This window comes from Muntiacus reevesi, chromosome 1, assembly GCF_963930625.1.
Source record: "Muntiacus reevesi chromosome 1, mMunRee1.1, whole genome shotgun sequence".
Lineage (NCBI taxonomy): Eukaryota > Metazoa > Chordata > Mammalia > Artiodactyla > Cervidae > Muntiacus > Muntiacus reevesi.
Window position 1 is genome coordinate 118,268,649 of NC_089249.1, and position 16,877 is coordinate 118,285,525.

Here is a 16,877-nt window from a genome sequence, read left to right on the forward strand (position 1 = left end):
TGGGGGCAAGAGGAGAAGGGTACGACAGAGGGTGAGATGGCTAGATGGCATCACCGACTCGATGGACATGAGTTTGAGTAAACTCCGGGAGTTGGTGATGGACAGGGAGGCCTGGTGTGCTGCGACTCATGGGGTCGCAAAGAGTCAGACATGACTGAGCGACTGAACTGAACTGAACTGAAGAGAATATATGACTTACTGAGAATGTGTCCTATTTATGGCTTGAACAATTTCCTATAAAGCGAAACAGTTTGAATCACAGAGTTTTGAATATAGGCACCCATAAGAAAGGATAAAGAGAGTTTATCTCAGGAAGGCAACTGTATTTCATCTTCTTTGACAGCTTTATTGGAAGTGGCTTCTTGACACATCATTTTGAGAAACTGAGTCCAGTCCAAGAGGAAAAAAAATGATAGGCTATTGGTGGCTTCCCTGAACTTGTAGTGGAGATGTATATAGGTTTACAAAGAAGGGTTTACAATGTAAAAAAGTCTTACTAATGCTGGTGTCAGGATACAATGTGACCAGTCTTGTTTCAATTTTTGCAGGTTTTGAGGCAAAGAATGACTGTTATATATAATTTTCAGTTCAGTCAGTTCAGTCGCTCAGTTGTGTCAGACTCTTTTTGACCCCATGGACTACAGCACACCAGGTTTCCCTGTCCATCACTAACTCTTGGAGCTTATGTCCATCGAGTCGGTGATATCATCCAACCATCTCATCCTCTGTCGTCCCCTTCTCCCGCCTTCAATCTTTCCCAGCATCAGGGTCTTTTCAGTTCTTCGCATCAGGTGGCCTAAGTGTTGGAGCTTCAGCATCAGCATCAGTCCTTCCAATTAACATTCGGGACAGATTTCCTTTAGGATTGACTGGTTTGATCTCCTTGCAGTCCAAGGGACTTCAAAGCATCAATTCTTCAGTGCTCAACTTTATAGTCCAACTCTCTCATCCATACATGACTACTGGAAAACCATAGCTTTGACTAGATAGACCTTCTTTGGGAAAGTAATGTTTCTGCTTTTTAATATGCTGTCTAGGTTGGTTATAGCTTTTCTTCCAAGGAGCAAGCGTGTTTTAATTTCATGGCTGCAGTCACCATCTGCAGTGATTTTGGAGCCCCCAAATCTAAAGTCTCTCACTGTTTCCATTGTTTCCCTATTTACTTGCCATGGAGCAATGGGACTAGATGCCATGATCTTAGTTTTCTCAATGTATATTTTTAATATATGTGAAATATGGCTCAATGTACCCTAGAACCAAATTAAAATTTAGGAAATGCTTTCAGGTATTATAGCATTTATACAGCATCCCCATCACATCCACCCTACACATTCGGGAACAAATGAAGATTCAAAGATGCAACAGAGTTCTCTGTCTTTCATGTCTCCCTTGTATTATTTTATTCACTGAACACTTGGAGTGTGTTTTCACTGTACTGACTGCTGGGGATTCAGCAGGAACTACATGGATTTTGTATTCATGGAAATAATTACACTTAAAGATATTTATTGGGAGTTGGATGAGAGACTGGGGAAATATAGAGATGACTGGCAAAGGCGAAGCTAATATATTCAATAAAGAGAAATTATAATATTATAGTGCTACCATTTACTGAAATTTGCTGTGAGTTAAATGTGCTTTACACATTTTGTAATTTAATCCAACTCCAAAATCCCAACCTGTCTCTAGATTACTACTCTACTACCAGTCTTAATCGTTAAATTTTATTTGATAAAGGGTAACGAGAGTCATCTTCCCAAAATATGAATTAATTATGTCCTTTATGGCCCTCAATATGCCAGCAAATTTGGAAAACTCAGCAGTGGCCACAGGACTGGAAAAGGTCAGTTTTCATTCCAATCCCAAAGAATGCTCAAACTACCACACAATTGCACTCATCTCACACGTTAGTAAAGTAATGCTCAAAATTCTCCAAGCCAGGCTTCAGCAATATGTGAACCGTGAACTTCCAGATGTGCAAGCTGGTTTTAGAAAAGGCAGAGGAACCAGAGATCAAATTGCCAACATCCACTGATCATCGAAAAAGCAAGAGAGTTCCAGAATAACATCTATTTCTGCTTTATTGACTATGCCAAAGCCTTCGACTGTGTGGGTCACAATAAACTGTGGAAAATTCTGAAAGAGGTGGGAATACCAGACCACCTGACCCACCTCTTGAGAAACCTATATGCAGGTCAGGAAGCAACAGCTAGAACTGGACATGGACCAACAGACTGGTTCCAAATAGGAAAAGGAGTCCGTCAAGGCTGTATATTATCACCCTGCTTATTTAATTTATATGCAGAGTACATCATGAGAAATGCTGGGCTGGAAGAAGCACAAGCTGGAATCAAGATTGCTGGGAGAAATATCAATAACCTCAGATATGCAGATGACACCACCCTTATGGCAGAAAGTGAAGAGGAACTAAAAAGCCTCTTGATGAAAGTGAAAGAGGAGAGTGAAAAAGTTGGCTTTAAGCTCAACATTCAGAAAACTAACATCACAGCATCTGATCCCATCACTTCATGGTAAATAGATGGGGAAACAGTGGAAACAGGGACTGACTTTATTTTTGGGGGGTCCAAAATCACTGCAGATGGTGACTGCAGCCATGAAATTAAAAGACGCTTACTCCTTGGAAGGAAAGTTATGACCAACCTAGACAGCATATTAAAAAGCAGAGACATTACTTTGCCAACAAAGGTCTGTCTGATCAAGGTTTTTCCAGTGGTTAAGTATGGATGTGAGAGTTGGACTATGAAGAAAGCTGAGCGTTGAAGAACTGATGCTTTTAAACTGTGGTGTTGGAGAAGACTCCTGAGAGAACCTTGGACTGCAAGGAGATCCAACCAGTCCATCCTGAAGGAGATCAGTCCTGGCTGTTCACTGGAAGGACTGATGCTGAAGCTGAATACTTTGGCTACCTCATGCGAAGAGTTGACTCATTGGAAAAGATCCTGATGCTGGGAGGGATTGGGGGCAAGAGGAGAAGGGGACGACAGAGGATGAGATGGCTGGATGGCATCACTGACTCGATGGACATGAGTTTGAGTAAACTCTAGGAGTTGATGATGGACAGGGAGGCCTGGTGTGCTGCGATTCATGCGGTCACAAAGAGTGAGACACGACTGAGTGACTGAACTGAACTGAACTGAACCATAGTCATCGTCCCAAAATATGAATTAATTTTGTCTTTTGTGCTTAAAGCCCTTCTGTTGTGTTTAAAATACAAACCTCATCATATTTATTTGAGAGTTTGAAGAATATCACCATTTTCTACCTGGCTATTACATTTCATTCCCCTTATTTGCCAAATTCTGGTGTCACTGGCTTCTATCATTTCTTAAATAATTCAGTTTTTGTTCACCTCATTCCCAAGGGACTTTGCCCTTTTCTTTCTACCTGAATGATTAGCTCCTTCTCATCCTTCAAATCTTAGCTTAACCATTACCCTTCAAATAGAACCTCTCTTCTAAAGTAGGCTTTGTCCCTCTTTTCCCTCTTACTTAATCACATCATATTTGTTTGGTCACTTCACAAGACTATATCTACAACCTTCAATTAAAAAAATTATTGATACATTTATCTGTATATTATCTGTTCCCCAATAAATTAGCATGTGAGATCTTCTTCTTACATAAATATGTGTTAATAAATTATAATATATTATGGTTACTCCCTACAGTAAATATGTATTGAATAAATTAAACATGAACAACCCTAAAGACTAACATTCATACTCAATTTTATTGATGAGGTAATTAAAAGCTAGTGAGGTGAAGAATGCTTAGGGTAAGAAATCTGGTAAGTGATCATTGGAGTATGAACCCAGACTTCATGCTAGAAAACTATACTAAAATGCCATTAATTCATAAAAGAGGGACATTCGGTAGAGTTGGAAGTATCAGGAGAAGCTGCATGAAGGAGCAAGGATTTTGAAGAATAGATAGAATTTGGGCATGCAAAGACAGAAAAGAAGCATTTTAGACTCAGGAATTACATGTATGGAGGCTGTTAGTACATAGGGGCTTGGAGAACAATGTGTGCTGTAAATTGGTTGAAGCATAGAGTATTGGTAAGGGAGAACTGAAAACAAAGGTTGGCAAGAGAGGTGAGGGCAAGTTTATCATAGAATGAAAAGCTTTTAAATAACATCACACTGAGGAATTCAGACTTTGTCTTAAGGACTGTGAAGGGACACGTTTTCTAAGCAGGAAAATGATGCAATTGATATTAATTTTGAGCTCAAGATGACTATTTGGATGAAAATAAGATTTGTAATAATAATTAATGTGAATTATATGTTTACTCTGTAGTATAATGACTATTGTCCTAAGTACAAACGTGTATCATTTTGCTTAAGTCTCATAATAATCCTACGAGTTAAGCATTCTTATTTGCCTATATTTTATACATAAGGCATTGGAGACTAATTTCCAAGGAGGCTGAACACTGTGCCTAGATCACATGGCTGGTAAGTAGTATAGCCAGTACTCTGATGATGTCACAAGTCATGTTATGACCAGTATTCCTTACCCTAAGTATGATTAACAGTTCCTGCTACATCTGGAACTTTGACAGATAAACATTAGTTTCCCTAACTGAATATATAACATAAGCTAAAATGAGGATTTCTCTGAAGGAGAATCATACCATAAACTTGCTTCATTGCTTAAAATTGCATGACTCTTGCTGCTCAAGCCCTCTTATTTAATTAACATTCCTTGAGCACTGACTGCTGCTGCTGCTGCTAAATCACTTCAGTCGTGTCCGACTCTGTGCGACCCCATAGACGGCAGCCCACCAGGCTCCCCCGTCCGCGGGATTCTCCAGGCAAGAATACTGGAGTAGGTTGCCATTTCCTTCTCCAATGCATGGAAGTGAAAAGTGAAAGTGAAGTCGCTCAGTCGTGTCCGACTCTTAGCCACCCCATGGACTGCAGCCTACCAGGCTCCTCTGTCCATGGGATTTTCCAGGCAAGAGTATGGGAGTGGGTTGCCATTATAAGACAAAGTCTCTGACCTCATTGGCCTTACACTCCAGTGAAACTGTAATAGTCATTTATTTACCCATTACTTTGCTTATTGATTTCTTTTAATGAAAAGATGGACAAGTGGATTTCTCTATGTGATTAGTTCTCTACTTTTTAGAATTAGTTATGTTAAAATTAGAGAGCAAGTATGAGGAGCATCACTTAACATTAAAATGTTCTAATAATAAACAAAGTATATTTGAAGTATGATTTTCACCTGAAATCCTGATTTAATTCCACTGCAGATGGAAGTTCCTCCGCTAGCAGCTGTAGGTAAACTTTCCAAGAGCTTTCTTCTTTCACTGTTGCTTATGATTTGGATTGGATTACTTTTGATGGAGGCATAACTATCAAAGTGCACCATCCCCACCCAAGATCCATTTTCGACAGTCTGCAGCAGGAAATGTTGGGCCGCTTGGTTCATTCGATTTAGACGATTAGAAGTCTGAAAAAAATAGGTAACAAAAGCAAGTAATTTTTGACAAGAAAGTAATAGAAGATCACATAAAATGAGTGAACAGATTTTGTTGTTAAAGGTTTTCTATCAATAGTAATTGATGTTATTTTACAAAGCAAATTTTTTAATTGATAAAATTAAAAATACAGTTTTGTTTATTGTGTAATACCTGGTGGTTTGGTTGCTAAGTTGTGTTCAATTCTTTTGCGACTCCATAAACTGTAGCCTGCCAGGCTCTTCTGTCCATGGGATTCTCCAGGAAAGAATACCGGAGTGGTTTGCCATTTCCTTCTCCAGGGGATCTTCCTAACCCAGGGACTGAACCCGCATCTCTTGTATTGCAGGCGATCTCCTGCATTACAGGTGGATTCTTTACCCTCTGAGCCACCTGGAAAGCCTTATGTAATACATATGTATAGTATATTAAGGAACATGGGTTTTTAACTAGAGCTGATCCTTGACTTCTAAGCACCTCAATTAGAGGTATAGAGTACGGTGGAGGTTGGGTTGGAATTGGAGGGTGATGACTCAAATGTTACAGACTGCCTGATTACTCCTGGGATCCTCTGTTCTGGTTGTATCAAGATGAAACTACTCCCCAGGTCCCATAATATCAATATCAAACCAGACCATCATGGACTCCAACTAGAGACTGAAATCTCTCTCTCCCCTGGCCACCTGACTAACCAAAAGATGAAATTTACTGTAAATCCCACCTCACCCATTTCTGCTTCTACACCTAACCACACCCCACCACATTTCCACTAATGGATTAACTGTAATTGGTTCTTTGGTAACTGATTAGGATTCAAGTCCTTATTTTCTAGGTGAATACCCTGGGATGTACACCTTTTCATGCACTGGTCTTGTCCAGTCCCTCAGTACCAATTGAACTGTGGCACCTGTTCCCAACACATGCCCAAATTTCCCTCTGAACTGCCTAGAAACAAATCACAGTGAGGAACTTCTTCTATAATACATCCCCATCTTAGAGGGTTGTGTCTGCCATTTTGCTTTACCTCCAAACTTGACTATGCCTGCATCCTATCTAGGGAAAACTGCTCACCTTCTCTCCGAATTAAGAATCTCATGTCTCCCCAGGGACTCTTCCTAAAACACTGTTTTGTGGTGAGGTCTAGCACTCTGATGTTCTTTCTGAAACCTTGTAGTACTGTGGATTATTTCAGCCAGCTGTATCATCCTCTGCCATTTCCACTAACTAAGCAACCCCATTTGTTGAATGCATTATTCCTGATCTTCAGCATGATTTATTCTGTTTCAAATGTGCCATCCTTTTGACACATTCCAGCTGCTCATTTATAGTTCATTCACTTCAACAATTATTTGTTGAAAGCCTACATGTGATAAACCATATTCTAGACAAAAGGACACAAAGATGAATAAGCCTACTTCAAGTCCTAGAAGACCTGGTTCCTAGATAAGATGGTCCTAGATAGATAAGACCTTTCAAGTCTGAGAGGTATCCATAGAATAATGGGAGAAAAATGTGTAATTTCAATGTAATATATAGTAATGAGGGGAACCCTGATGATTCAGCAGGTAAATAATTTGCCTGCAATGCATGAGACACAGGAGACATGGGTTCAATCCCTAGGTCAAGAAGATCCCTTAGAGGAGAAAATGGCACTCCAGTATTCTTGCCTGGAAAATCCCATGGACGAAGGATTCAGTTCATGGGGTCACAAAGAGTCAGACATGACTGAGTGACTAAACACACACCCAGGTCCCTGTGAAAGAACTATAGAAATACCCTTAGCCCAGCCTGGAAGACCAGCCCATGTCCTGGACAAAGTGGATACCTATGCCAAATATTGAAATATATTTAAGGATTAAATCATGATGGGGAAGAGAGTGAAATTTTTTTTTTAATTCATCTATGAACTTTTCAAGGATATGGATCTCTATTCCTAAAGCCTAGTACCAGCCTAGTACCATTCTCTTAATATAGTAGAAGGAATGAATGACTGAATCTGGCTATATCTTCTTTATAGTGATGCTTTTTGTCTGTGTCTTTGAGCATAAGGAGGTCATTCCTATAGAGAGTTTAAATAAGAGAAACATGTTAAGAATCCTCCTGGTTGATCTTGTTCCTTGATTTGGAATATAGTTTGGAAGCTCTGAATCAACTCTTTCTTCATGCCTGTCAAGTATTTTCAATAGATAAAGGGAGTAAGATTAGGAAATAATTACACATTTCAATCTCCAGTTCTGATCCTGGAACAAAAGTTTTACTAAAGACTTAAAAGTTCTCCTCAATAAACTCTCCATTTTCTGGGAAAGCAAATTCTTTGATTAGGTCCTTCTAACTCTTATTATCATCCTTCTTTCATTATAATGTTCATGACCTCTTGAGGTCAAGATCACAGGAGGTGACAGTAGTTATGCCACCATACATTTTAGAAGAACCCGGGTGCAGGTAGCAGTCGGAATATTCTTAGACATTCAGTCACTGCCCTGTCCCTACATCCAGGAAAAATGGGTCCATGAACTCACCGCCATGCTTCCAGACTTGTCAAGGACTAAGCACACAATTCTCTCACTGATCTTTAGCAATGAGAAGACAGGTAGCGGGGGTGGTGCCATCATAGCCGTTGTGTTTTTAAAATCCTCAGAATTGCTTATCACCTCCCATGTGCTTCTATAATTGCACATTTTGTTTTGTAGACTTGGAGCTTCTCGGTTATGGGTTTTTTCATTACAGAATTCAGTGACCTAAAAGGTTAATATTATAAAATGAAAAAAAATTATATGAGGTGCATTTAAAAACTCACCAACAGATCTGAAAATATTAAAAACCTTTTCTTTAAAAATGCTTATTGAATGAAATATGATTCAAGGGAGGAAACGTTTTAGTAAGACAGATTTTCAATAATAATAGGTAACACTACTTGAGTGCTTACTATGTGCCAGCCAGTGTGCAAAGAATTCTATAATATTACATCTAATCCCTCAGGTCACCTATAGATAACTTATAAACATGATAACAAGTCCTCTGGTTATAAATGTATCAACACAAACTGAAGTAATGATTGATTGCTATACTTACAGAATCAATACCTTGCATAAACATTATGGATGTCTTTTCAGTTTGATCTTTATCAGGGAAGAATTGACAATCTTTTTCATACAATTTTGTCTTGGAATCAGTTTTGCATTCCCTATGTTTTACACAGCTGTTTCCTTGACACATATACACTCTATTTAAACCAGTAATACCTGTGGAACACCTGAAAATATGTGACAGTTAGTCTTTGAGGCCATCTAGTCATTAAAATTTTTATAAAATATTAAGTGGTCTTCTTGTCAAGGTTGTTAATAATGATCTTTATCATTATTTTTGTCCTTATTTGTATACCACACACATCCTATTTTGAAAGCAAAGTTTAAGGGTTCCCACCAGGTAGCTTATCTGTTTTACAAGAAATTTTTGAAGGAAATTTGAAGTAGAATCCCCTATCTATGCAAAGGGTGAGTCCTCTGGAATTAAATCTTCTGTTGTCCCACTTATACTAGTGACTGTAGGCTCCCCTTTTCCAAACATGTCTCCCAGTAACCTTGTGATGGTAAATACATTGCAGGAATCTGGAAGAGGCATCTTGTGAAATCATTTACTCTTGGTACCACTTTAGCCTAAGACTTTTTGTGTATTCTTCACTCAAAGAAATTTTCTTCAAAAGAATGAAATGTTGCATAGCTACAAGTGTTTTGATTATTCAAGGATCATTTTTATGCAAAGTGAAATGTGGTTAGAAGGAAAGCCTGGGGTTCTGCCAAGGCCAGTAAAGAATAGTAGAGGAATTTTAGACATATGTCTTACTGCATGGAATTTGCAGCAAGTGACAGTGATTGCAGCAAATATGTTGTAATGTTAGTGTAGCTCATCTTTTCAGTGTGTTCCAGTCCAAATTAAAGAAACAAAGACTAGATTTTATTCAGTAATTTCATAAGTCTTCTAAATATGTCTATGCCTCTATTACCCCCAAACTCAGCAAACTTAATAGTGTTACCTATGTTAACAACTGATAACTCAATTGGTAAAGAATCCACCTGCAATGCAGGAGACCCTGGTTCAATTCCTGGATCAGGAAGATCCACTGGAGAAGGGATAGCCTACCCACTATAGTCTTCTTGCGTTTCCCTTGTGGCTCAGCTGGTAAAGAATCCGCCTGCAATGCGGGAGACCTGGGTTAGGTCCCTGGGTCGGAAAGATCCCCTGGAGAAGGGAAAGGCTACCCACTCCAGTATTCTGGAGAATTCCGTGGACAAGTCAGACATGACTGAGAAGCTTTTACTTTCACATGTTAACAACCATGATGAATAGTCTGTAGCAGAGACTAGGATTTTAGGGGAATGTGACCTAAACAAAGAACTTCCCAAGTGGCACTAGTGGTAAAGAACCTGCCTGCCAAAGCAGGAGACATAAGAGACACAGATTCTATCCCTGGATTGGGAAGATCCCCTAGAGAAATAAGGGCAGGACAACACATTCCAGTATTCTTCGCTGGAGAATCCCCATGGACAGGGGAACCTGGCAAGCTACCGTCCATAGTCTGGCAAAGGGTTGGACACAACTGAAGAGACTTAACATGCATGCATGATCTAAACAAATGTTATCAATGTAATAATCTTTGAAATATGCATCCTAAAAGTTGTTGCTATGGTGCTGAGGAAGAATCTTCACTGAAATTTGTACATTTTTTAATAAGTCTCCATTCCCAGCAGGGCATCTAAGGTTGATTAAGCAGCTGGCACCCAATTTTATATTTATTACCCCACATATTCTGTTCTCTTGATCTCATAATCGAGAGGATTGTCTATTGTTAAGTGTGATGCTTTACAGATATTTTAACATAAACTTTATTAATCTCAAGAAATTTCTCCTTGACTCTTTGAAGCTGGTTGATTTCCTACTCAACTGGCATTCTCCACTACTTATTTTTTCATTCTTTTGTAGTGTAAATAATTTTTACCTCCTAGAACATAGTACAACCCTTTACATAGAGCATTAACTTCAGCAAAAATGAGTTCTGGCAGCTATGGTAGAGAGGTATAAAAATAAATCAACTTGACCGCCAGATGCTCTTGAATCTATGTGTATTTTAAATGGACAACCAGTTTCTTGCAGGTATATTTTCTTAAAAAAACCAAAAAGCTCTGTTTTGTGATATGGCATTCATTACCTGCATTGGGACAAAAATGAAAGAAAGGCTTTTAAAGAAATCAGTCTAAGGAAAATAAGTTACTGCCAGCAGTAATTTAAAAATGTAAATATTCATGCCTTGTTGCTTCAATTTTCCTTGACTTTGCCCTGTAGAAAGGCTCATCATCGTTGTACTCATCAAACACTCCCCAGCGGAGATGGGCCCACTCATGGACAAGCAGTCTACCTGTGGGAAAATATTTCAAATCCATGATTATATTTTAAGCGACATAACTTGTCCCTCATATTTTAATAAAAATTTAAAGTCCAGAATATTTAAATAGCTGCTAGCATTTGTATTTTGTTTCTAAAACACATATTGCATTATATTTCATTGCATTAATTATCTTGTTTCAGCATATTATTTTTTATTCCACATCTGTTAAGTCAACAAACCATTTACTATGTATATGCTGTGGGCAGAACAGTTTGAACTCTGAGTTTTGATTCTTGGGGGGTCAAAAAATCTTAGATATTACCGTGGCTTTTATCCCTACAAAAGTTACTTCTACTATAGCATAAATATATATAAAACACATCTATGGTATCAAAATTTCATGAAGGTACAACTAATTTAAAAATGTCTACATATGCTTGTTAAGGATTGATAATGAAAAAAAGGTTGAAAAACACTGCTGTAGACAAAATATAATTTGAAGATGTCTAATGAGGTGATAATGAAGAAGAACTAAAGAGCCTCTTGATGAAAGTGAAAGAGGAGAGTGAAGAAGTTGGCTTAAAGCTCAACATTCAGAAAACAAAGATCATGGCATCCAGTCCCATCACTTCATGGAAAATAGATGGAGAAACAGTGGGAACAGTGGCAGACTGGTTTTTTTAGGCTCCAGAATCACTACAGATGGTGATTGCAGCCATGAAATTAATAGATGTTTACTCCTTGGAAGGAAAGTTATGACCAGTGTAGACTGCATATTAAAAAGCAGAGACATTACTTTGCCAACAAAGGTCTGTCTAGTCAAGGCTATGGTTTTTCCAGTGGTCATATATGGATGTGACAGTTGGACTAAAAAGAAAGCTGAGCGCCGAAGAATTGATGCTTTTGGACTGTGGTGTTGGAGAAGACTCTTAAGAGTCACTTGGACTGCAAGGAGATCCAACCAGTGCATCCTAAAGGAAATCAGTCCTCAATGTTCACTGGAAGGACTAATGTTGAAGCTGAAACTCCAATACTTTGGCCACCTGCTGCGAAGAGCTGACTGATTTGTAAAGACCCTGATGCTGGGGAAGATTGAAGGCAGGAGGAGAAGGGGACGACAGAGGATGAGATGGTTGGATGGCATCACTGACTCAATGGGCATGAGTTTGGGTAAACTCCAGGAGCTGGAGATGGACAGTGAGGCCTGGTGTATTGCAGTCCATGGGGTTGCAAAGAATCAGACATGACTGAGCGACTGAACTGAACTGAATGAAGAGATTAATTTATAGTACTTAGCACATATAAGCACTAATTAAATAAAAACAGTTATTTTTTATTATATATATTCAGCACTGTACTAGATACTAAGAAATATAGATATGAGTAAGATAGAGTCCTTGAGTAGGATAAGGTTCTAGAGTGAGTCAGAACTAAACTTTTTTTCCCTAAGAATTTCAGGATTAACAGAAGCATAGAGGTTAAATCGAAGCTTAAAATGCACAAAGAAGAATAAGTACATTTTTGTTTTAGCAATATTAAGAAAAACTTTAGTGGAAATTGAAATAGAGAAGTAGAATTTGAAAATATAGTCTGGTCCACTACAATGTGTGTTTCTCCAACTATAATGACCTCATGAGACATGAAAATAGGGGGGAAATGTCACCATTATGAAGAAGTCATGTTTCTTCTTTAAACCTTTGCTACTCAATATGTGTTCCTTGTACCAGCAGTGTCAGGATCACCTGGGAGCTGACAAGACATGTAGAATGTTGTGCCTACTCTAGACCTAACGATTCAGAATTTGGTCAAGACCCCTAAATTACTACTCTACACATTAAAGTTTAAAAACACTGTTTTTAGGTTTCTTAGGCAAATGGTGGCAATGAGTGAGCATGAATTATTTATATCCTTCAGTGTGGGAGGAAAACGCTCTCATATCAATGACTGTGATAGAAATTTGGTGGATTTTAAGAAAACGCATATCTTCCTGCATCTGTGGTTCCTTTTTTAGAAGAGTCCACATCAGATTGACTTTTTTCCAGCTCATGGCTGGTTGCCTGGCTCCCATGGTTTCCTCAGTTTGTTGAGAGGATAGAATTCAGGTACTCTGACCACACATGTGCTGTGGTGGCTGTGCTTAGTCGCTTAGTTGTATCTGACTCTTTGTGACCCCATGGACTGTAGCCCGCCAGGCTCCTCTGTCCATGGGGACTCTCCAGAAAAGAATACTGGAGTTGCCATGTCTTCCTCTAGGGGATCTTCCCAACCCAGGGATTGAACCCAGGTCTCCCACATTGCAGGTGGATTCTTTACCGTCTGAATCAGCAGGGAAGCCCAAGAATACTGGAGTGGGTAACCTATCTCTTCTCCAGGGCACCACATATACAAAGGGTAACTATGTGAGGAGATGATATGTTAATTAGCTCAACCATGGTAATCATTTTACTGTGTACAGGTATGTGAAATCATTGTGTTATACATCTTAATTATATATAATTGCTATTAAAAAGCAGTTCCTCTGACCTAGAATTCCATTCTTATCTCAATTATTGGCTCAGTTCCTACTAGTCCTGTTCTTACTTCCAATAGTATTTCACTGTATGTGTGTGTGTGGGGGGGGGGCAGTATACTTCTAGTATCTGCTTTGGAGGCAGCTTCCAGACACACTGAGCTGCTGCTTGAGGGTCCAAAAACTCTTTCCAGGGAACTATTGCTTTGCTGTTATCATTTTTATTACAAGTTGCATAGATTTTGAAGAGTTTCTTCTTAATCTTATTTCCTCCCAAAGCCCTGTTGTTTTTAAGGCATTGTTTTCCAGAATTTGAGTTTTCCCACAAACATATGTATCACATTATGGGAGAAATACTTGTCTAAGAAAGAGGGGGAAACTGTCAGTTATGGGATGGGATAATCTGAGAAGTGTGGGAAAAGAATAAGAGCTCCAGTGGGGGCATTGTTTTTAAAAACTGAAGAAAATCTTCCTCCTCTAAGACAGGTGGAGATGGAGGGAGATGACATGGACATGAGTTTGGAAGTAGAAAGGTAGAAGGTAGGGGCTTCTACTTTCTCAATCAAGGCGTTCATTAACTTATAAGGTGGAAAAGATTGGTTATAGGTCTTAAGAAAAGTGATAGATATTTAGGACAACTGTTAGGGGGAATGAGCGAGATGATAGGAAGCAAGTCCAGTCATTGTTGAGTAGATTTGAGAGCTTCACTGATCTTGTGAAGTGTGTTTTTTAAAACAATGCCAATTAGTTTTATAATTTTCTTTCACAATCTTGGAAAGATACTACAGAAGTCAAAAGAAACTGTCTAGAAATTCAATATGGAGAAATGGCAGTTGAATAAAACATAAGGATAAAAGTGGTAAGGGAGTTGTGCTATTTACCTAGTAGGTGACACAACCGACTTCACTGGACATGCCAAGTAGAAAAGAAACTATATCTAGAAAGGCACAAGGGACTAAAGGTGCCAAGTACAACAAACATGGTCAGATCAAAGTGAGGGGGAGAGGTAAGGCTGGGATGGGATGGGGTGATGGGGCTTTAGGATTGAGGTGGAGAACAGGTCCAGAAAATGTTGAGGATGAGGACTGACTTGTTTGACAAAGATAAAAGACTAAATAGTGTTCATTGAAGGGGCAGTGCAAGAGGAAAAGTTGTTTCTGGGGAGTGCCAATTTAAGAAGTCTTTTTATTGATTAGTGATGAGTTGGACATACTCTGACAATGATTTTCATCTTCATCTGAAATATAATCTGCTTTAGTTTATTTCAAACAATGATCCTAACTCTTAGATTGAACTAGATGAAATTGTCATTTTCATAGGTAAAAATGATCACTTATAAACAAGTTCATCTGGTTCAAAGAACGGGTTGAATAATAATAGCAGCTACCAGCCTATTAGTGTTTTCTCTTGGCCCTTTTCATTTTGCCTTGCGTCTGCCTTTCATGGAGGTGGCATGTGATTAATATCCAGCAATGGAGAACTGAAAAATTAAAATCTAAAATGTGTTCCTAAAGCAAAAAATTTATCATGGCTGTCCCACATTCAAATTTCTGTAGAGACCATACTGAGTACACTTACAAGGATTATCTAGTTTAATGTTTCCAACAATTCTGTAAGGCAGGAGCAGCTTCTCTATTCACCATTTTTAAAGGAAATAAGCACAGAAAGTCTTGGTCACTTGTCCAAGGTCACACACAACCATAGGGGAGTTGGGATTTAAGCCTACAAGGCTTGTATATTAAACATGGATACAAATTTGCATGTTGGAATCATTGCAAAATATTTGTTTTAACCAAAATTCCTACCTGATGGTCCAAATTCATTTCGCTTGTTTCCATGTACAAAGTCGGGAGTGAAATGAATATATTCTCCTTTTTCTTCACAGGCTGTGAATTGCTTAGTATATGGTTCATATCTACCTGGGAGTGTAGGTGGAGCAACTCTAACATCTGCCTGAGAACATTTAAAAAGGTGTTTAAAAAATCAGAATAGAAATTATAACATTTGTGTGAAAAATTCTGAAATGATTAATTAACATCAAATTTGAGAAGCAGCAGAGAAAATGTTTTTAAGAGATGCTTTTTGATTCTTACATGTTTGTAGCTTTCATGTTTTGGCCTCTTGTATTGAGTGATGTTCTTCCAGTTCTCTGGAATTAATATTGATACATTTTTGAAAAAAAATCTGTTTTCCGTGGCTTCAAACAGGTAAGTAGATGCTTCAATCACCATGTTCTGTTATTATAGGAAAAAAGAGAAGTTAAGCTGGCCAAGGGAGAGTAGACTAAATGAACAGACATTCATCACTGGCATTTCTTACCTTTAGTCATTAATAAAAAAAGCAACTGACTGGTGAGTATGGTTTCTGATTCAAAAATCAAAATCTGTCATCTGTCAGTTCAAAATTATGACTTAATTTGCACATTTAACAACTTTCAGTCTTCTGTAATCCTACATCAAAAGGCAAATACTTATGTTTGCATTATGAGGAATTGATTAATATGATAAAGGGCATGGACTTTGGAAGCAGCTAGACTTGGTTTTAATACTAGTTTAAGCCTCTTGCTATTAAAGTTTGACTGGTTTATGTAACTGCTTTGAATCTCAGCCTTCTTATCTATTTAATATACTCTTATAACCTATCTTTAAGGATGGCATAAACATGAAATGAGTTATAAAAAAAATTCTACACAAGGTAGTCATAAAACTCATTGATATCATCACTATTACTAGTAAGGAACAGCCTTATCTGATGCAAACCAAGAAAAACAGTTTATATGGATGGGTCATAGAAGAAGTTTTCACCACCTCTCAGGAGAGGCAGTTGGGTTGGGAGCACAGGGAGTGGAGTGATGGAAATGTTTATAGGCGAGGCAGAACTTCTTGCTCTGCCATCAAGGTGAAAATAATATATATTATATTATTAATATCTCAAAGCCAAAAATGTTAGGATTAACAGGAGAAATAGTTCCTCAAAAGAGCTTATTATCTAGTGGAGGAAATATATGGTTGAAAGGTTCTTTGGTGATCTGTTCTACATGATCAAATTCACTGAAAAATTGAGGAATACTGGGTGCTGGATGATGATGTCACCCTCTTCATGTTGCTGGCAAACAGCACAGTCTACAGTATTTTTTATTTGAAAATATCTCCTCCTTTTTAATTCTCCCTGACCTAAGACCAGAATATAACTCTTCTTCAGAAACTCCAAGGATGTCTTTCCTTTTCTCTGGAAGATGGTCTAGTGTGCTCTTAGTGTATTGAAGAGATCATTAAAGTGATTAGGCTCAGGGCAGGGATTAGCCAGAAGCTAGAGTACAGAGAACCGAAGACCAGAGGACTGGCTGTTGGTACGACAAGGGCTTTACAGAACTCCCACAGCAGGTTGGCGGTTACTTCTCAGTTGATTATAATTATATTTTTCCAAGTATTCGAGCAAAAACCTGTGACGTTTCTGACTCCTACTTTCCCTCAACCCTTCTCTATCCCACACATCTAA

At 38.4% G+C, this 16,877-nt stretch overlaps 1 protein-coding gene across 1 annotated transcript in view; it reads right to left on the reverse strand.

Annotated features, from left to right (window-relative positions):
* Positions 1-16,877, reverse strand: part of LOC136163574 (calcium-activated chloride channel regulator 4-like) — a 30,117-nt gene that overhangs the window by 9,236 nt on the left and 4,004 nt on the right. Inside the window, exons 2-7 of the mRNA XM_065927980.1 lie at positions 15,473-15,613; positions 15,185-15,332; positions 10,792-10,900; positions 8,560-8,740; positions 8,007-8,225; positions 5,253-5,480 (exon numbers count right to left, since the gene is read on the reverse strand). Coding sequence (XP_065784052.1) covers positions 5,253-5,480; positions 8,007-8,225; positions 8,560-8,740; positions 10,792-10,900; positions 15,185-15,332; positions 15,473-15,613 — 1,026 coding nt within the window. The remainder of the gene's footprint in view (positions 1-5,252; positions 5,481-8,006; positions 8,226-8,559; positions 8,741-10,791; positions 10,901-15,184; positions 15,333-15,472; positions 15,614-16,877) is intronic.